This window comes from Macrobrachium nipponense, chromosome 8 (genome assembly GCF_015104395.2).
Source record: "Macrobrachium nipponense isolate FS-2020 chromosome 8, ASM1510439v2, whole genome shotgun sequence".
Lineage (NCBI taxonomy): Eukaryota > Metazoa > Arthropoda > Malacostraca > Decapoda > Palaemonidae > Macrobrachium > Macrobrachium nipponense.
In genome coordinates, this window is record NC_087203.1 from 116110382 (window position 1) to 116134320 (window position 23939).

The following is a 23939-nucleotide window of genomic DNA, read 5'->3' on the forward strand; positions in this document are numbered from 1 at the left end:
CATTCAACAACTCATAATAAAAATAGATAAGCACATACGTATTAACATAACCAAACCTAAAGAGCCCAAAACACATACGCACATTAAAAAAAAATCCCGGGCTCACAAAACACAACTAAAACAGCAAACAAACAAACAAACAAACAACACACACACACATATGAGCAGCAAGAACGTAAACATAGGCCTCCCCAGAGAATTAATTAAAGGTACATTCTCCTAATCAATTATTTGGGGGGCGGATTAAAACAACACGAGGAGGAGGCTGAGGGTCGACTATTGATTTTCTCTCTCCTCTCCTTTTCCTCTCTCTTCTCTCTCTCTCTCTCTCTCGTCTCCTCCGCTCTCTCTCTCTCTCTCGTTCTGCGAGCTACCTACTACGAGTGCAAGGAATTGTTTGTAAGGCATCTCGATGATATTGTTCAAGTTTACTTTTGCATTTTGAATAATAATATAATAATAATAATAATAATAATAATAATAATAATAATAATAATAATAACAACAGCACATTACTTAAAACACAATATATATTGGATATATATATATATATAATAATATATATAATATTATATATATATATATATATATATATATATATAATATTATATATATAAATACATTTATTTATACATATGTATGTATATATACACACATACATATATAACATACATACACACATATATTATATATATCTATGTATATATATATATATATATTATATATATATATATATATATATATATACGAAGAGAGAGAGAAAAAGAAAGAGAATACATCAAATCTCAGTTACGAATCAAAAGAGAGAAAACACCACAGAAAGAAAACGGCCAAAAAACAAAACAGTTGAACATCCATCAATCAGTAATGTGAAACATGCCCAAAGCTGACCTACCTTACAAGAAGTTCCTTGTGTGAAACTGCAGACACTTGTATACCAAATTGCTTCTTAGTGTAATGACATATGATTTATTCGGCGCTGTTTCGTGCGTAGGCCACTCAGTCTGTAAAAGAAGGGGAAAAAAAAATATAAGATACACTTTTTTTTGCGAATTTCAAAGTTATCAATTATTACGAATAGTGTATATTACTAAGGGATCTTATTATTATTATTATTATTATTATTATTATTATTATTATTATTATTATTATTATTATTATTATTACTGAACTGCAAAAGTAAAGCGAACGACGGGATGACTTAAATATTTTCTTGCATTCGGGGCAGATTTTACAGAGAGAGAGAGAGAGAGGACGGAGAGGAGAGCAAGAGAAGATAGAGAGAGAGAGAGAGAGAGAGAGAGAAGAGAGAGAACGTTACAAGGATTACGATGTCCCAAACGCTTTTTAGTCCATCCGAGGAGACATCGTGTGCTCACTTATCTCTAAGAGCAGGTTTTCCTGTGCATTCACAGAGAGAGAGAGAGAGAGAGAGAGAGAGAGAGAGAGAGAGAATTAAATCTTGTTTTAAATTATTATCCTTACATTAGAGATATATTGGTGAGAGAGAGAGACAGACAGACAGAGAAAGAGAGAAAGAATTAGACCTTGTTTGAAATTATGCTTGCATTAGCGAGATATATCTTATGTGAAATCATACTCATATTGGAGAGAGAGAGAGAGAGAGAGAGAGAGAGAGAGAGAGAGAGAGAAAGAATAATCAGTGCACTGATCACATGACGCAATGAACACAAACCCACAAACATACAGCGCATTACAATTAAGACACCAACTAACGCAGAGTCACGAGAAACCCGATCCACGATACAAATAGCGTCCAGGTGATTAACCGCTACATGTTCGTAAGTAGTAACAGGCTGCTGCCGAATACAGAGAAGTGTTTGCTCAGCGAATGTTGTTGGGGTAGAACGCTTGTTTAACGGTGTGGTTCCCTCACGGTCACAAATACACACATGTGTACGCGGGTGTATGTATACGTCAGAGTTCATGAATTTTTGAATATTCATGCAAGTAAGAGAGAGGCGTTCCTGTGTTGATAATTATCGAAGCACCGATGGATACTATCAAGCAAGAGAGCTTTAATTCTTTATTAATTTCATTATTATCTAAAGGTTTTCAAAGGCATGCAAGTAAGAGAGAGGCGTTCCTGTGTTGATAATTATCAAAGCACCAATGGATATTACCAAGCAAGAGAGCTTTATTTCTTTATTATTTTCATTATTATCTTAAAGTCTTTAAAGGCATGTTGGCAATACTCGTGAATATCTTGTGCCAAAACAATTCCTCAGTTTCGCGAATACAATCTGGCTTTAGCAAGACCCTGGATGACATTCGCGTACGCCTTTCCATTTCCAGTGCTGTACAGATATCCCTGGGTTGGTTTTCACTGGAATTCTGCTCTTGGACGAGTTGATCATGACGTCCCAGCTTCACATTTACATAAATGAGTGTCGGAAGAGCATTTCTTATGTTGCAATTGAATTTTTTAATTTTCAACTATCAGACTACATAGAGAAATGAACTAAAGGAATCTCTGGTGTTCCTCAAGGGGGTGGTCTTGGGCCAGTCCTATAATCTCTGGTGTTCCTCAAGGTAGTGTTATTGCTTCACTACTATTTGTATCACACGCACAAGAATTGAAGGCACCTGTGGGCTGACCTAAAATTCAAATGGGTTGCTGACACAGATGGTGCTAAATCATTTACATTGATGTTATATGACAGTGTAATATATTCAAGAACAATACTTCTCATAAGTCTCACTAATAGTAATGCTAATTAGATAGAAAAGACTAACTTATGTAAGGGTAGGAATTTTTGCGTCAAGCTAAGAGGATATTGCTTACAATTCTTGAGAAAATATGATAAAACTACAAGAAAATCTCTATGGGAGCAAACTAAAAGCACATCCCATAGCCTAAACATCTGGTTTTGAAGAAAATGTGGAAACAATTGACGATAATATTTTTTTCTTTTTAATATTTGAAGGCCACAGTTCACTTTGGTTACATACGAAATATAGCCATGTTCAAGATTCTGTTCCTTAAGGATGCTGTACTGGACTATAATTCACGAACTCGAAAATAGCACAGAATTGTAATCGTGAAAGTGAAGTTCAAAGAGAAATTATTCTAAAAAGGTGTTTCCTTTAAGGATTTCACCATAAAAACTACATAAATGAACGAATTAGTTATTCTCATAAATAATACAAAAATGTAGGTACGTCTATGATTATTATTATTAATTATTATTATTATTATTATTATTATTATTATTATTATTATTATTATTATTATTATTATTATTATTATTATTATTATTATTATTATTATTATTATTATTCAGAAGAGGAACCCTATCACATGGAACAAGCCCACCAAAGTGGCCAATCACATGAAATTCAAGCTTCCAAAGAATATGAAGTTCATTTAAAAAAGTAACAGAAAACAATAGAAAATCAGTTATTAAAAAGAAAACAAAAATAAAATATATTCACACCAAAGTAACAAAACCATTGAGTAAAAAGAACAGACTTAAAATATATACGCGAGAGAAGCAAAGAGAGATGCCTCTATAAAAAGCGCAAGGCAGAGTTATATAGCAAGAAATTCTCGAGGAATACTGAGAATCTTACACACTCATATTGGGAGAGGAAAATGCAGCCACTTTCCATCATACACGCACGCACTTACCAAAATAATTTCAGCTTTCGTAAAAACCGCTGGTAAAACACGCCAACTTGAGCCTCCTCCGAGACTCTCTCTCTCTCTCTCTCTCTCTCTCTCTCTCTCTCTTGTATCCACATCGCTCTCTCTTTCTCTTCCTCAGACACAGACACACACACACACACATACTTCTGCCCCGCTCTCTCTCTCTCTCTCTCTCTACTATTCTACTTTCTTACTTTTTCTCTCACATCACTTTCAACTTTTATTTCACTTTCTCTTCACTCTCTCTTCTCTGGCTTTCTCTCTCTCTCACATATTTCTACTTCTCTCTTTTTCTCTCACATACTTTCAACTTTCCAGCTTCTCTCTCTCTCTCTCTCTCTCTCTCATATCACTCTCTCTCTCTCTCGCTCTCTCTCTCTCTCTCTCTCTTTTACTTATGCCTTTCTAATCTCTCTCTCTCTTTTCTCTCTCTCTCTCTCTCTCATACTTCCTCTCGAATCCTTCCCAGAGAGAAAGAGGCCCCATCACACCCCCCCCCCCCCCCCCCGCCCCTTCTCCACACGTCGGCCTTTAAAAGAGGTCCTCTCTCTCTCTCTCTCTCTCACTCTCTCTCTCTCTCTCTCTCTCTCTCTCTCTCTCTCTCCGAATCGGCCGAGATTTTCCCCTTTATCAAGGGCCAAAGCGAGTCGCCTTACGTGGGAATGAACGGTATCATATGTAACGGAACGTCTGATCGCGTGTCGGCCCAATTGTGCAACATCGAGGCTTAACTGAGAGAGAGAGAGAGAGAGAGAGAGATTCTTTCAGCAATGATTCTCTCTCTCTTGAGGGAGAATGGAATATTATACCACGTTCTTTCAATGATGCAAGAGCGTATATGGAAAAAATTATTGCGTGCGGTACAAAACGATTCTATATTTGAGGAATACATGCATACGCGTGCGCGCACATGCACATACACACACCACACACACACACACACCACACATATATATATATATATATATCATATATATATAAAAATATATATATATATATATATATATATATATATATATAAAACAAAAGAATAATTCTTCCCGTTGCATCGTAAATCTAACATTCCAGACCTAACATCTCACGCATGTCCTTCGGGTTAACAAACGCATGCACGCACGCACGCACACACACGCACACACACTTACTCTACTAAGTCAGAAGGAACTATTTTTCCTCTTACTTTTGTGAAGCTAAACCTTTTACACCTTATGTTTTCACAGATCCATTCATCTCAGGTATAATCCTTGGTATGACGACGTCATACATGACGATTGGAACAACAGTACGTTTTGGGGGGCGGGGGGGGCGGGGGTGGGTGGGTAGGTGACGTATGTTTAATTCAGAGATAATAATTATTGAGTGGTACTTTTGAAACGATAATATTTGAAGGGTACCCTGAAACAATTTTTGAATGGAATTTTGAAACAATAATTTTTAAATTGAATTTTTGAAACAATACTTTTTGCATGGAATTTTTGCAACAATACTTTTTGAATGAAATTTTTGAAACAATAATTTTTGAATGGAATTTTTGAAACAATACATTTGTATGGAATCTTTGAAATAATACTTATTGAATGGAATTTTTTAAACTACTTTTTGAATGGAATTTTTTAAACAAGTTTTGAATGGAATTTTTGAAACAATAATTTTTGAATGAAACTTTTGAAACAATACTTTTTGATTGGAATTTTTGCAACAATAATTTTTTGAATGGAATTTTTGAAACAATACCTTTTGAATGGAATTTTTGAAACAATACTTTTTTAATGGAATTTTTGAAACAGTTTTATGAAGGGTATTTTTAGAACAAAAAATATATGAATGAAACTTCTGAAAAAAATTAAAGATTTCCCTGTATCAGCCATTTCATGTATCATACAGAAGTCTTGCAGGTTACAAAACAAGAGAAATACACTTTACTATAGTAGATTCACATCACCCGTGCATCTGATGTCTAGGCCAGTCTCTTACGACGCTCCTGACTGGCTGTATCACACGGCTGGAAACGGTCAGTCAGTCTCTCGAGAGTTCACGTAGGCAGGATGTACTATATTCCACCTCTCCCGAGGGATACGTCTTTCAAAAGTATCCCTCAGGAGAGGTGGAACATACATCTACCTATGTGAACACTCGCGAGAGACTGAGAGTTTCCAGCACTGTGACTGGCTTATCAACAGCCAATCAGGAGCGTCGTAAGGGACTGGCCTAGATATCAGATGCACGGGTGATGTGAATCTACTTGGTCCATTGACTTGAAATTCAAGTTTCCAAAGAATGTTGGTGTCAACCTCCCACCGTAGATCGCCCTCCCCCCTCCCCTCTACAATGCGGCAGTAACTGATCGTGATACAGAGCCAATGATTTTTTTATCGATCTGGGGGAGTCACAAACTCGCGACATCTGAACGGCATACCACGACACTAACCACTATACCAACGGACCAGCTGAAAACCTAACCAAGCAATTTAATAAATTGCGAACGTATATAAACAAACATATGGACCAAACTCGAACCATACAGTTATGTGCAAAAATTTCGACCTTACATAAGAACACAAAAGACAAAATTACCAAGCAAACCAAGCATTTACATACACAAATTACGACCTCACACACACACACACTCACACAAGACAAACTGACCAAACCCGAACAAAGCAGTTATAAGTACGTAAACTACGACTTTACACCAACATGCACACGCAGGACAAATTCACCAAATCCGAGCCAAGTATTATTTACATATAAATTACGATCTTACACAACCACACACACACACACACAACACACACAAGACAAAACTGACCAAACCCAAACCAAGCAGTTGAATGCCAGCAATTTCCTGAAGAAGAAGAAGAAGAAGAAGAAGAAGAGAAACGAAGAAGAAGAGGAGGAGGAGGAGGAGGAGGAGGAGACCAAACCCAAACCAAGCAGTTGAATGCCAGCAATTTCCTTGAAGAAGAAGAAGAAGAAGAAGAAGAAGAGAAGAAGAGGAGGAGGAGGAGGAGGAGGAGGAGACCAAACCCAAACCAAGCAGTTGAATGCCAGCAATTTCCTTGAAGGAGGAGGAGGAGGAGGAGGAGGAGAAGACCAAACCCAAACCAAGCAGTTGAATGCCAGCAATTTCCTTGAAGAAGAAGAAGAAGAAGAAGAAGAAGAAGAAGAAGAAGAAGAAGAAGAGGAGGAGGAGGAGGAGGAAGAGGAGGAGACCAAACCCAAACCAAAGCATTGAATGCCGAATTTCCTTGAAGAAGAAGAAGAAGAAGAAGAAGAAGAAGAAGAAGAAGAAGAAGAAGAAGAGAGGAGGAGGAGGAGGAGGAGGAGGAGGAGACCAAACCCAAACCAAGCAGTTGAATGCCAGCAATTTCGTTGAAGAAGAAGAAGAAGAAGAAGAGTGGAATACAAGGAAGAGGATGGGCTGTATGGGACGCTCCAACAGATATATATATAATGAGATTGAGGAAACCAACATCGCGCCCGATGCCCGCCATCTGTTTGCTAAACACGAGAAGGATAAGAGAGGCATGACAGATCCGCTGGTGTTGCTATAAACAGACTGTCTGTTGATGATTAATCCGCTCTATTATATCCCTTTCGGCCTCAGCTGTCACGTGACGGAGGCTGGAGGAGGTATAGGTATGTACACCGTCGGGGTCTGGTCTGTTTCTCTGCCGTCTGGGAGTCATATATACCTTCGTTTCTACTGCGATCATTATCGTTAAATGTTTCCTATGCTGCTGGTTTCTAGAGAGAGAGAGAGAGAGAGAGAGAGAGAGAGAGAGAGAGAGAGGGGGGGAATAGGACAGCTCTTTTTATTTTCAGATTACATCAATATTTATAGAACATTACCATCAATGCTGCTGGATTCTTCAATGAGAGAGAGAGAGAGAGAGAGAGAGAGAGAGAGAGAGAGAGAGATCGTTTTCTTTTGAGATGATTACATCAATATTTCTCAATGCAAATCACTTCACGGCGAAAGTTCCCAGACGCCTCTTTCGAAAAGCGAGATTTTCAAAAGGAACTTATCGACGACGACAGGAATTAACGGAGAATAAAAACCGATAACGATCAGAAGGAGATAATGATGAAGATGAGGAGGAAGATGATGATGATGATGAGGAGAGGAGGAGGAAGAAAGGAGCTTTTATTCTTCTTTTTTTTGCCTCCATCTCCCACCTTTTAAACTGCGAGGCAGAGGGTCGTTATCAAGCAACTTACAAGGCTGAGGCACTCGCCTGATTTAACTAACATGTGTAAGTACATGATCTTCATTTCGCTAAGATAAACCCCCCGATCGGGGCGACGGCTGTCTAACGGCCCTAAGCGATGGGTATCGTGCTGCCCGGCGCTGCCCTCTATTGGCCCGGGTCATAAGGTCCAATAATCGGCCCGGCGGAGGCCCGTTCATAGGTCCGGGGACATGAGCTCCCCCTATGGCCTTCTGCTGTCCTACGAAAGATTACGGGGCGTTTGAGGACAAGACAAATTGGAAGTTTGCGTGATTCTGCTGCCAGACCGTTCGAGTCTCTCTCTCTCTCTCTCTCTCTCTCTCTCTCTCTCTCTCTCTCTCTCTCTCTCTCTGTATTACTTTGTCAATGTTCCCTTTTATTATTCCAAGCCTAACTACGAATCTCGCTCTATATTCTGAAGACACCATAATGAAAGACTGTAAATCTCTCTCTCTCTCTCTCTCTCTCTCTCTCTCTCTCTCTCTCTCTCTCTCTCTCTCATACTTTTTAATATTAGTTTTATTTATTCTATTCCCAACTACGAATTATTTTTCAAAGCAGTTCTACATTTAAAAAAAGCTATAATTAAAGACTAAATCTGTGTGTGTGTGCGTTTAACCGTTACAATATTCTCATTTTTATGCTGATCTTGGCTACTAATCTTGTTTGCCAAACAAACCATAATCAAAGACTGAATCTCTCTCTCTCTCTCTCTCTCTCTCTCTCTCTCTCTCTCTCTGTATTACTTTGTTAATATTTCCTTTTTTTCATTCTGAACCTATCCGCGAGTCATATTTTCAAAAGTATGATGCAGATATAGATGACACTTAAGGAACCACGAAGAATTTGTTGACGTGACGAAAATTTATGGTGAGACTCAGTATTGGGAAAATGCATCATCATTAAAGTCTCCACATGACAACAAACAACTCCGCTCCGAAAACCTGGGCATCTTACCGTCGTTTCTACAAGTACTTCTTTAGATGATACTCTCGATAGGTGGTTGAATGTGTGTATACGTCCCCTCTAGTATTCTCAAGAAGTTATGAATGGTGGTTGTGACGCAGAAGGCCTCTGTGTAATTCCACCACTGCTGTCTTTATCTTCCACAAATCTCCACTTATTTCCAGCCTACATTCCCACACATTTCACATAGAACACACATACACACACGCGCACATACATATATAACTTACACGTGGTTTATAGAATTACCTTATGATTCTCTGTAAACTTCAAAGCAACCCACAATAACTGAATAATCACCAGGTACCTTCCACATGGATAAACGATCGCAAGTGATCACGTATCGTAAATTAATCATTCTTATTTAGGAATAATATATTCAACATTTTAATTCCGTATTCAAATTCGGTCATATCTGCCCTACCTCATGACTTAGTGAGTTTGTTTGTTTTCAAGGAACAAATGGTTATTCAGCAACGGGACCAACGGCTTTACGTGACTTCCGAACCACGTCGACAGTGAACTTCTATCACCAGAAATACACATCTCTAACCCCTCAGTGGAATGCCCGAGAATCGAACTCGCGGCCACCGATGACTTGGTGAGCACACAAGACTGAAAACAGTAACATCTGTAACGAAAGCATGAAAGAGTGAACTGTACAATTATCTAAATCATACACATACAAAATACATATTCGTTTGTATACATAAGTGTTATGTGCGTGATTACAGTATGAAAACTAAGAGACATCTATTGACAGGCAACACTTAAGTGCAAATAAAATCTCATGCAGACGAAAATATCAAATGAATTTCACACCTTTTTACTTAACAGTTAATCGATAGTACTTGTTCGTGGATTCATTTATTGCAAAAATATGTTCGTTGCGACTTCTATACGATTTAGAAAAGGCTGGCCAGGTATAGTAGATTCACATCCAGCGTGCATCTGATGTCTAGACTAGTCCCTAACAACGCTCCTGATTGGCTGTTGATAAGCCAATCACAGGGCTGGAAACTCTCACAGTCTCTCGTGAGAGTTCACATAGACAGGATGTATGTCCCACCTCTCCCGAGGGATAAGTCTTTCAAAAATATCCCTCAGGAGAGGTGGAACATAAATCTTGCCTATCTGAACTCTCTCGAGAGACTGAGAGTTTCCAGCCCTGTGACTGGCTTATCAACAGCCAATCAGGAGCGTCGTTAGAGACTGGCCTAGACATCAGATGAACGCTTGATGTGAATCTACTATAGTTACCACGATCAAATATAAAACATTTACTTGATATATAAATTGTCTAAGCTAAAGATGATTATGTTACTCGTATACCATAAGCATTATCAATTTACAAATGTTCATAAATAATTTGCTGCTTATATGTAAGCTCACTATTGACAGACAGACAGACAGACAGAATCGCAATACGCAGTATTCATTAACATCTAAGCAGCATAAACTACCACAAAATAACATAAAATAATAGAAGAAACTAAAAAAAACATTAATCGTGATAACAGCGATAACCCAAACGAGAACCACGTCACCACAAAAAAAAAAAATAAAAAAATAAATAAAAAAGGCCCCACAAAAATAAATAAATCACCCATTTGCGTTTCCACATCCCTAGAAAATCAGACCCATTTAGTGTCTTCCCGGGCAGTTAATAAGGCGTTGGAAGATAATACCGTCAGAAGAATGTAGGGGATTACATCTAATATTTGCACCAATTAAATTATGAGAGTAGGATGATCAGACAAACGGGGGAGGGGGGTGGGAGGGGGGGTTGGGGGGGGGAGGGGGATTAGGAGGTAGGTGAATGGGTGGGGCCCATTCATTCTCATCCTCCCACCCGACCTCCTTTCCCGATGGATATCGATCACTGATCGGGGGAACGTATCGCTCGCTCGCTTTCCCAAACAAAGTGTCGGTTTCATGATACGCGAATTAGGCGCCTTTTAAACAGGGATTAACCTGGAGATTCTGCGCGATATAAAGAAGAAGAGGCAGAGGAGGAGGAGGAAGAAGAAGAGGAAGAAGAGAAGGTAGGAGGAGGAGGTGGAAGAGGTCCTCTCCATCCGACGCGAAAAAAAAAAGAGACGAAATTCAGAGGAACCCAACGAATCGGTCGAAACGACGGAGATCTATCTGTCAATCAGTTCAGGGTGCCTCATCCCGCACCTACTGTCAATCATATTTCGCGCGCGCGCGAGCGCACGATTGCCGGATGTAAGACAACTTTTGGGAGATCGACTGGACTTCTGGTTTCCTTTTTTTTTTTGTGTGTCTATAAATAGAAGCTCTTATTTTATACGGTTATTTCATATGTCACGCTGTTGCGCTAAAAGGTCTTTTATTTTTTCAAAAACTCATTCATTTTACATATTATATATACTCACACACACACACACACACACACACATATACATATATATATATATATATATATATATATATATATATATATATATATATATATATATATATATATATATATATATACAGAAGTACATATATTTAATATAAACAATTCCAATTACATATATTTATTTCTACATATGTATATTAAATATATCTATATATCGTAATTAAGCAAATGTTACTTCAAATGAAAGATGCAAATATTCAATCCTTCAGGACATTCAAATAAAAAGTCACCCAACAAAAACAAAAACAAAAAACAAAAGACAATTGACATTCATCGAACGAATTACATAATATGAACCTCCAATTACTCTCAATATTAGTGTCTCTATGACACTTAGTCAATGTAAGGGCTTATTAATGGATCCACGATGACGTAGTGAGTGTGTTCCAAACGCTGATTTTATCTGTTTTTAGTTTTCTGTAAAAGATCTTCAAAACTCCTGAGGCTAGAGGGCTGCAGATTGGTATGTTGATCATCCACCCTCCAATCATCAAACATACCAAATTGCAGCCCTGTAGCCTCAGTAGTTTTTACGTTACTAAAGGTTAAAGTATGCCATAATCGTGCGTCTGGTAACGATATACAGAGACCACCTAAAGATAGATAGATCTATTTTCGGTGACCTTGATTGTACGCTGTATAGAACACTCGATTGCGCCGAAGTTTTTACTTTTAAAGAACTGGAATAATTAGCTGCATAATGCATCACTATCCTAAATCAATTCACCTTGTATCTTCATCAGGTCTTTACACTTTTATTTATTTATTTATCCATTTATTCAGAGAGCGGGAGAGAGAAAGAGAGGTCAAATAAATCGGACAAAGGACGAAGGAATGAGAAAAGATACTGCTAAATGAGAGAGAGAGAGAGAGAGAGAGAGAGAGAGAGAGAGAGAGAGAGAGGAGAAATAAATTGATTGAATAAAGGACGAAGGAATGAGAAAAGATTGTGCAGAGATAGAGAGAGAGAGAGAGAGAGACAGAGACAGAGACAGAGACAGAGAGAGAGAAATGATAAATAAGTAGGAGTGACGAAGGAATGAAACAAAATTATTCTACAGAGAGAGAGAGAGAGAGAGAGAGAGAGAGAGAGAGAATTCTACCCATAGGGGAAGGTCCCGACAAGAGAAGAGACAGAGTTAAAGCGGGAAAAACAAATAAACAAAAATGAGTGGAAATAAACATGAATAATAATCGGGAGCAACGGAAGGGGGGGGGGGGCGGGGGGGGGGGGGGGGGGGGAAGAAAGGACGCGTAGGAAATGACAGCAGTGGTGAAGGACCTCCTCGAATTAACATAGGAATTATTCTGGGGTCCTATTCTTGGCCTACAATCTCCTTTTGTTCTTTTGTCTTCAATTCCCATTGATTCCTTTCATTTCCAGTCATTCTTTTGTTTACTATGTCCGTTTATTATTTTGTTTTCAATTCCCATTTATTATTTTGTTTTCATTCCCATTTCATCTTTTTATTTCAATTTCCATTTGTTGTTTTGCATTTAATTTCCATATATTATTTTGTTTTCAATTCCCATTTAATCTTTTTATTTCAATTTCCCTTTATTGTTTAACCTTCAACTTCCATTTATTATTTTGTCTTCAATTTCCTTTTATTATTTTGTTTTCAATTCCCATTTACTCTTTTTATTTCAATTTCCATTTATTGTTTTGTCTTCAATTTCCGTTTTGTTTATTTTCTTTTCAATTCCCATTTACTCTTTTTATTTCATTTGCCATTTATTGTTTTACCTTCAATTTCCATTTATTATTTTGTCTTCAAATTCCATTTATTATTTTGCTTTCAATTCTCATTTATTGTTTTGCCTTCAATTTTCTCTAATTCTTTTGCCTTCAATTTCCATTTATTCTTTTGCTTTCAATTTCCATTTATTCTTTTGGTTTCAATTTCCATTTATTATTTTGTCTTCAATTTCCATTTATTGTTTTGCCTTCAATTTACTTTTATTCTTTTGACTTCAATTTCCACTCATTCTTCGTCTTCAATTTCCCATTTATTCTTTCTTTTAATTTTCCATTTATTCTTTCTCTTTCAATTTTCCATTTATTCTTTTTCCTTCAATTTCATTTCATTCGTTTGTCTCTAATTTCCATTCATTCTCGGCGTCACCTGAAACTGGCTAACGCTCACAATAAAGATATGTGAACAAGAATGAAGTTAATATACTAACTATTCATCCACTTGTTTCTCTGACTTTTTCCATAACTCTGCTTATCCTTTCTAAGGATACAAAGTTTGCTATTGAAAACGTGAATGGGATCCCATGCTTAATAATAATAATAATAATAATAATAATAATAATAATAATAATAATAATAATAATAATAATAACAATTTTCTATGGGGTCCACAATAATAAAAATGTTCATAGTTCGTGTATAATTTATAAACACATCATAAAAGGTTTCGAACCCTTCTCTGGGTTTATCCTCAGTTCAGGACTGAAGATGAACCCAGGGAAGGGTTCGGAAGCTTATATAATAATAATAATAAATAATAATAATAATAATAATAATAATAATAATAATAATAATAATAATAATAATAATATCCTTTTTATAGGGCCATATACATGAAATATATAAAATACAGACAGTAACATACACAATCTAGATACATGAGAAAACATGATAAAAAATAAAGAATAATCGGCACTTATCTACAAAATAGCTGAGGTTGCATAAAAGATAGTAATCATAATACTGGTAATAACAGTAATAATATTGGTGAAAAAAATGCATTGAGAGTTATAACAATACGGAAATTGAATGTAAAACAAACTTTAACTTGATAGTATTCACAGTAATAATGAAAAAGGAAATATAAGCAATAAATATAATAATAATGACAGAATCTGCAGATGACATCTTGCCAATACAGAAATTAAGTCATTTAGGGGACAAAGGCCTCATTTTCCCATATTTCCCACAATTTAGATCTTCTTGCTTCACTCCTTAGGATGCTTTGTACGAGCGAGTTGCTGCTGTTTCTCACTCGGGTTACCAGACTGGACATTGTTCGCCTTACAATGATTTTTAAATTGTCCAGGTTTGTTTAGAAATTATACACGAACTTTTAACATTCTTATTATTGTGGACGCCTTAGAACATCGTATAAACTCTCGTGATAGAGAGTTTTTCCCAAACAAAAAAATAAATAAATAAATAATAATAATAATAATAATAATAATAATAATAATAATAATAATAATAATAATAATAATAATTGATATCGCAATACCATGGGACACCAGAGTTGAAGAGAAAGAAAGGGAAAAAATGGATAAGTATCAAGACCTGAAAATAGAAATAAGAAGGATATGGGATATGCCAGTGGAAATTGTACCCACAATCATAGGAACACTAGGCACGATCCCTGAAAAGGAATATGGAAAAACTAGAGGCTGAAGTTGCTCCAGGACTCATGCAGACGAGTGTGATCCTAGAAACGGCGCACGAAGAACAGTAGGAGAAGGAAAACCAACCTAAGCATGGCATGGATAGACTATAAGAAAGCCTTCGACATGATACCACACACATGGCTAATAGAATGCCTGAAAAATATATGGGGCAGAGGAAAACACCATCAGCTTCCTCAAAAATACAATGCGCAACTAGAATACAATACTTACAAGCTCTGGAATAAGACTAGCAGAGGTTAATATCAGGAGAGGGATTTTCCAGGGCGACTCACTGTCCCCACTACTCTTCGTAGTAGCCATGATTCCCATGACAAAAGTACTCAGAAGATGGATGCCGGGTACCAACTCAAGAAAGAGGCAATAGAATCAACCATCTGATGTTCATGGACGACATCAAGCTGTATGGTAAGAGCATCAAGGAAATAGATACCCTAATCCAGACTGTAAGGATTGTATCTGGGGACATCAGGATGGAGTTGAAATAGAAAAATGCGCCTTAGTCAACATACAAAAAGGCAAAGTAACGAGAACTGAAGGGATAAAGCTACCAGATGGGAGCAACATCAAACACATAGATGAGACAGGATACAAATACCTGGGAATAATGGAAGGAGGGGATATAAAACACCAAGAGATGAAGGACACGATCAGGAAAGGAATATAAGCAGAGACTCAAGGCGATACTCAAGTCAAAACTCAACGCCGGAAATATGAAAAAAGCCATAAACACATGGGCAGTGCCAGTAATCAGATACAGCGCAGGAATAGTCGAATGGACGAAGGCAGAACTCCGCAGCATAGATCAGAAAACCAGGAAACATATGACAATACACAAAGCACTACACCCAAGAGCACATACGGACAGACTATACATAACACGAAAGGAAGGAGGGAGAGGAATAATAAGTATAGAGGACTGCGTCAACATCGAGAACAGAGCACTGGGGCAAAATCTGAAAACCAGTGAAGACGAGTGGCTAAAGAGTGCATGGAAGAAGGACTAACAAAAGTAGACGAAGACCCAGAAATATACAGAGACAGGACAATGACAAACAGAACAGAGGACTGGCACAACAAACCAATGCACGGACAATACATGAGACAGACTAAAGAACTAGCCAGCGATGACACATGGCAATGGCTACAGAGGGGAGAGCTAAAGAAGGAAACTGAAGGAATGATAACAGCGGCACAAGATCAGGCCTAAGAACCAGATATGTTCAAAGAACGATAGACGGAAATAACATCTCTCCCATATGTAGGAAGTGCAATACGAAAAATGAAACCATAAACCACATAGCAAGCGAATGCCCGGCACTTGCACAGAACCAGTACAAAAAGAGGCATGATTCAGTGGCAAAAGCCCTCCACTGGAGCCTGTGCAAGAAACATCAGCTACCTTGCAGTAATAAGTGGTACGAGCACCAACCTGAGAGAGTGATAGAAAACGATCAGGCAAAGATCCTCTGGGACTATGGTATCAGAACAGATAGGGTGATACGTGCAGATAGACCAGACGTGACGTTGATTGACAAAATCAAGAAGAAAGTATCACTCATTGATGTCGCAATACCATGGGACACCAGAGTTGAAGAAGAAAGAGAGGAAAAAAAATGGATAAGTATCAAGATCTGAAAATAGAAATAAGAAGGATATGGGATATGCCAGTGGAAATTGTACCCATAATCATAGGAGCACTAGGCACGATCCCAAGATCCCTGAAAAGGAATTTAGAAAAACTAGAGGCTGAAGTAGCTCCAGGACTCATGCAGAAGAGTGTGATCCTAGAACGGCGCACATAGTAAGAAAAAGTGATGGGACTGCCTAAGGAGGCAGGATGCAACCCGAACCCCACACTATAAATACCACCCAATCGAATTGGAGGACTGTGATAGAGCAAAAAAAAAAATAATAATAATAATAACAATAATAATAATAAATGTTTACGCTTCTTATTCTTACATTTTTTGAATAGTGTACCAGTTATACCTGAGAGGTTCCCTAAGGAAAGCATTTAACTAAGAATATACATGTTCCAAGGAATATCATACAGAGAAAAAATTCATGGGAAAAAGGAGGTAAATAAATCAATAAATGCGATGTAAGAGAAAATAAAGCAGCCTATGATAAGCAGTATTCATGAATAATAAAAGTTAAAAGTAGAACTACCATGCCATACGTATTCTAGGTCGAAAACGTTTAACCTATAAAAAAAAAGAAAAAAAACATACGTTTACCATCACCAGCACATGAGATCTAGAAGATCGGACATAAAAAGATGAAGTGGACACTCATCAATCATATCTACAACCAACAGAAAACTAATAACAACAATTATTCACAAAGAAATGATTTATTGTCCCTGTTATCGCTATCATCGATTTCATTTCCTTTTCCAAAATGCAAAAATAAGAAGAAAATGAAAAAATGAAAACGGTTCACCTGCCGTAAAAGATTTGACGTAATTACTACTAACCAGTATCAGAGACATCTGTCTGCTGCATGAAGTAAAAAAAAGACTGCGGGATCCTTAGCTAGCCCGCTGGTATAGTGGCCAGTGTCGTGGCATGCCACTCAAATGTCGCGGGTTCGCGTCTCCCCAAGGGCGATGAAAAATCACTAGCTCTGTATCATGATCAGTTACTACTGCAGTGTTTGGTCTGCGGTGGGAGGTTGAAACCAACTTTCTTTGGAAGGTTGAATTTCCAGTCAGTGATCCCTTTGGTGTGCTTGTTCCATATGAATAGGTATTATCTATTGGAATAATAATATAATAAATAATAATAATAATTAACTTGAACATCTGTTAATAATCTAGGTAATTTATCATATAATGTGCTCACGTAAAGAGAGTAGGAATAAGTAATAATATTTTGAGTTTATCTAAAATCAAACTCAGGCAGATGATCACTTTTTATCAGATACTGGATTGAAATTTTAATTTGTGCGTGCGTATGTCTGTGTGTGCGTGTGCGTTATCTATGCATACATACACACACACACACACACACACACACACACGAACACACAAATGAAAATATTTTTGTCTGAGAAAAAGTAATTATGGAATAAGTTTCGTACTGATTTTCTATACACAGGGATTTTGAAAAATGCCTTTTTGATTATTCGACTAAAAAGCTGAAATAAAAGTAGCATTACGAAATGCTGGGCATACGACAGTTTGAGAGAGAGAGAGAGAGAGAGAGACGAAAGAGACGGATCAGACGGAGAGAATGAAGGATATGGGACGGAGGATTGAGAGCGCAACTGAAATATGATTTAATCCGCAGTACCTCCTCAGTTAGTCTGGGCTGAAAAAAGTAACACATGTTACATGAAAAAAAAATGACTATACTTGCAAAGAAAATATATCATTTGAGCAGGGTACCATTATGGTTAGATTTCTTTTTTTCTTTTTTTTCCGGACGTAGATTATAAAATATCATAAAATATGCCAGTCGTCTACTAAACACGACTCTGAACTTGTGTTTCTCGTGTATGATTGCACGGTAGTAATTACGCCGATCTAACAAGCATATACTGCCTTTTGATAATAAGCCAATACTGCAAAGATAAGGAGCATTTACCCCTTACATGACAAGCAAACGTTGCTATAACTCTATGCTTTTCAAAAATTACCCTTCTCAGGTTTATGAACATAAATCAATGGTGCTGGGAATATACTACAAAACGTAAGGGTATATGGCGTATAAATGTAATTCATTCATCCCTCCCCATATCAGCGTAAGAAATCTTGTTCGACCCTCGCCTAACTCAATAAGATAAAATAATAATAATAAAAAAGTGCCTCAGTGGCGTGGTTGGTATGGTCTTGACCTGCCACCTCGGTGGCCGCGAGCTCGATTCTCGAGCATTACATAGAGTGGTGAGATATGTGTATTTCTGGTGATAGAAGTTCACTCTCGACGTGGTTCGGAAAGTCAAGTAAAGCAGTTGGTCCCGTTGCTGAGTAACCACTGGTTCCATGCAACGTAAAAACAGCATAGAAACAATAACCCAATAAAACGATTAAATTATAAACATTTGGTTATCAAGGGAAACTACAATATACAAAATTATGGTTATCAAAGGCAATTGATTATCAAGGGACACTACCATAGACCAAATTATGATTTAATCAAAGGTTAATCGAGAATTATTATTCAGAAGATGGAACCTATTCGTCAATGGAACAAGCCCACCACCAGAGGGGCCACTGACTTGAAGAAATTCAAGACGGAAGTACTTCTAAATCCTAGAGGATAAACTTAAGCGTTATATATACGAGTAAAGAGCCCCCTCCCCCCTTCCCTTTCCCCCAAGCCTCCCCCCCGCCCCCCAAAAAAAACCCTGCAATGACGACGTATCCCAAAAGCAGATCACAAAAAATAAAAGAACTATTCACCGTGTCAAAGACGAAGTACTTCTAAATCCTAGAAGATAAACTTAAGTGTTAATATAGAACGAAAGTATAAGGAGCTTACCCCCCCTCCCCTCCCCCTTGCCTCCCCCGTCCCCCCAAAAACCCTGCAATGACGACGTATCCAAAGTAGATCACCAAAAGAATATCACGGTATTCGAAAGACGAAAGTACTTCTAAAACCCTAGAGGATAAACTAAGCGAATTAATATATAAACGAAGTATAAGAGCTACCCCCTCCCCCCTCCCCCCTCCCCATGCCCTCCCCCGTCCCCCAAAACCCCGCAATGACGACGTATCCAAAGCAGATCACAAAAGAAGTATCACGAGTGTTCAAAAGACGAAAGTACTTCGAAAATCCTAGAAGATAAACTTAAGTCGTAATATTATAACGAAGTTAAGAGCTACCCCCTCCCTCCCCCATGCCTCCCCGTCCCCCCAAAACCCCCGCAGTGACGACGTATCCAAAAGCAGATCACACGACTCAGGCAAGCAACAAGTGTCAAGTGGCAGCAGCAATCGACAACGGCCGTGAAATCAAGATGATCTCCCAAGAAACTCTCATTCAGAAAAGCCTCTTTGACTCGGCCACCTTAATTTGAGGGTCCTTTTTCCTTATGGGGGGGAGGGGGGGGGGGAAAGGGGGGGGGCAGGGGACGGTGTCTTTTGTCATGATACGTCGTCCACTTCACGACATGCCAAGACGATAATCCCCGAGAGCGGTTAATGTTGCAATGCGCTTTCGTTCGGCGCAACTGCCTTCACGCTGTATTAAAGTGCGCAATTTGGCGATTATACTGCGCGTAATTTGACAATAACACTGTGCGGAATTTGGCGATCATACCGTGTGTAATTTGATAATAATACTGTGAGCAATTTGACGATCGTACCGTGCGGGATTTGACAACAATACTGCGCACAATTTGGCGATAATACTGCGCGGAATTTGACAATAATACTGTGCGCAATTTGACCATAATACTGTGCGCAATTTGACGAGAATACTGTGCGCAATTTGACCATAATACCATGCGCCATTTGACAATAATACTGTACGCAATTTGACGAGAATACTGTGCACAATTTGACCATAATACCGTGCACAATTTGACAATAACACTGTGCGTAATTTGACGAGAATAGCTACTGTGCGCAATTTGACAATAATATTATGCGCAATTTGACAATAACACTGTGCACAATTTGACGATCATACCGTGCGGTATTTGACAGCATCAATAATGCAATGACACAATGCGTAATTTGACAATGAAAACGGTATGATTTAACGATTTAACTTTATAATAAGACGCACGATTTACGCGTATCCGGACATATTAACACATCAAAGTCTATAAATGTTATTTATTCATTTCTTTACCTAACAGAGTTTTTTTTTCCCATTGAGAAATCTTTCATACGGTAGAAGAGAAAATAATAAAATTATGAATGAGTCACATATGACATATGCGCAAGAATACGCATATATGTTTTACATTTGATCCTGGTTATGCGCACGCACGCACGCACGCACGCACACACACACACACACACACATATATATATATATATATATAATATATATATATATATATATATATATATATATATATATATATATATATATATGTGTGTGTGTGTGTGGTGTTCTATTAACTATATATATATATATATATATATATATATATATATATATATATATATTATATATATATATATATATATATGTATGTATATAGATTATATTTATATATTATATATTATTTATATATTATATACATATATTATATATATATATATATATATATATATATATATATCATACACATATATATATATATTATCTACATATATATATGTATTTAGCAAATAAGTAAACACAAATACAAAAACCTAAAAGCTACTGAAACGTGGCATAATGGAGAATAAATAAACTCGACGAAAATTGAAAAAAAAAATTTTTACTAAACTTAATTACTGTCATTGTTTGAAACGACGAATGTACACACTTATGTACCACGCAATTATTTCAAATACGGCTTACGACTTCACTTAATTTTAAGAGCAATAAATTGGTTTGTAATCTTTGAACATACTCAGCACCTAATGGAGTGCATACCAAAATGAATGCTAAGAGATAGATAAATAGATAGAACAGACAGTCACAAAACAGGAAAAATATTTGTGACCTGACTTTCCAAAAGTACAGTTCACAATTTAAAAAAATATATTTTTCCAGTATAATCATAATAAATAGATAGAACAGACAGACAAAATAGGAAAGATATTTGAGACCTGATTTTCAAAAACTACAGTTTCACAATTTAATATTTTTTCTTTCCAGTATAATCATATATAAGCACAAGGTTCAAGACACGTATGTTACTTCGATGTATTTTTCTGTAAATATTCGTATGCACAAAAAACAAAGTGACTTTCTTTTCTTATTTTTGTTTGACACCAAAGAGCTGGCTGGCAATTGCATAATGTTATTTATAACTATGATAAGTAAGGGTTTACTTGAGTTTCTGTTTATTTTTAGTTAATGGGTGGGAGTAAAAAAATAAGATTGAAACGTTTTCTCGTACTTAATTCTTTTAGTTTATAATACTATAGGTTTTGTTGGTAAGTCGCAAGTAAATAACATATATATATATATATATATATATATATATCATAAATATATATATATATATATATATATATATATATATATATATATATATATATATATATATATATAGATACACACACACACACACACACACACATATATATAAAGATATATTATATATATATATATATATATATATATATATATATATATAATATATATATAGATATATATATATATATATTATATATAATAATTGAATGGCAACAGAAATTAAACTGAACACTTTGCTAAGAGTACAAGTGACATCTCAGTGTCATATAGTATATATATATATATATATATATATATATATATATATATATATATATATATATATATATATATATATATATACATACATATCTATATATATATATGTATGTATGTGTATATATAGTATATATATATATATATATATATATATATATATATATATATATATAGAAAGCGACAGAGCAAAATCAGAAGCAGACGCCCACAGAATAAAATCTACAAATGGGCATCATTCTATTTATTCTCCAAAATAAAAATTCCTCTCGCGAGAACAACACAATGGGATATATGTTCCAGAATAAAGAAAAAACTTTAAAACCTTATATTGAATTTCTACTGAACCTTTTGCTGATGATCATCGACATATCAACAACAACAAAAAAAGTTAAAAGTGAAAAAAGTAAAAAAAAAATAAATAAATAAATAAATAAGTGAAAATGCATCTTTTATGTCTGGGTATAAAAGTTCCTCTCGAAGACGTACAAATTCATTACGGATTTAATGTCGAATCACCTTGGCACACAGGATTAAATTTCAACCAATTGTGCATTAGGTTATTACATTGAGAGGGGGCAGGGGGTTAGAGGGTCACCAGCAGGGTAGGGCGGGGGGAGGGGAGGGGTGGGGGGGGAGGGTAGGAGAGGGGCACAGCACCAAAAGGTATAAACTCTCGTCTGTTGAAGGTGTATTTGGTCGTGAGCCTGTGTGTGTATATACCTGGCGAGTGGGCGGGGCCAGCGTGTGCGGTGGGGGCGGAGCCAGGGCGTCTCGAGGGTGGCGGGGGGGCGGCGCCAACTGCCGACCCTCAGTACGAAGTGAGCCGCGTCCCCATGAACACCACCAATATGGTGTACGGGGTGTGCAACGCCGACACCGGCTACCACAGTCAGCCATACTCGTCCGAGTTACAGCATTATTACGCGCAGTGTCAGTCCCACGAAGCAGTGCAGGGACAAACCTATATCCCACCCGCCCTCACGCCCACCGACCACCACCGCCCGCAGCCCACCAACCTGCAGGACGCCGCCCACGTCCCGTCCTCGTACACGAACTTGGACGACTACGGCGGCGTGGGGTATCCCGCCCACGTGGCGGGGGGCATGGGCGCCGCCGCCCAACACCACGTCTCCCAGGGCTACGACTACACGAGCGCCGTGCAGGCGGCGGCCGCGGCGGGAGGCGTGGGTGGCCAGACGGGCGTGATGTCCCCGGCTGCGGGCGGGGGCTACCCGGGTTACTTGGACCCCGCCGCCCAATACCGCCACATGAGCATGGGCCTCTACGCCCACCACGACGGCGTCAGGGACGCCTGCGGCGTGGGCGGCATGATGGGCGGCTCGCCCCACGGGCTGCCCCACCACCAGCCCCAGCAGTCGGTGCCCACTTACAAGTGGATGCAGGTCAAGAGGAACGTGCCCAAACCAGGTAAGGAGAGAGAAGCCCCTGCAGAACGCCTTACTCTTCTTCTTGCAAACGGGAGGGGGAGGGAGGGAGGAGGGGGGCGCAGCTCCCCTTTTATAGCTCTCGTTAAAATGGGAAAGGGGGCGGGGCGGGGAAAGGGATGGAGAACCGAAAATTGATGACCGTGTGATAAATTCAGTACGGACTTGAAATCGAGATAAAGTAATAATTTACCTTTACAAGTGACAAGAAAAACAGTTCAACATTTTACCATCGATGAATATGACTTATTTTAATAATTAAAATATTTTTCTAGGACACTCACCAACAGCAAGAACTAAATCCACATCGTCAAAAATTCAGATCTTTAGTGACAGCGTAAGTTTGTCCCTAAAATCTTTTAATAATCGTGAGGGTGTGAACACACGGAGGTATAAACATGATTTTCTTATCTT

The 23939-nt window shown here is 37.7% G+C and overlaps 1 protein-coding gene across 1 annotated transcript; it reads left to right on the forward strand.

Annotated features, from left to right (window-relative positions):
- The first annotated feature begins 22872 nt into the window (after positions 1-22872).
- LOC135223200 (uncharacterized) lies at positions 22873-23663 on the forward strand. The gene has a single exon (XM_064261704.1). The coding sequence runs from the start codon at positions 22914-22916 to the stop codon at positions 23661-23663; it is 750 nt and encodes a 249-aa protein (XP_064117774.1). The 5' UTR covers positions 22873-22913.
- The last annotated feature ends 276 nt before the right edge of the window (positions 23664-23939 follow it).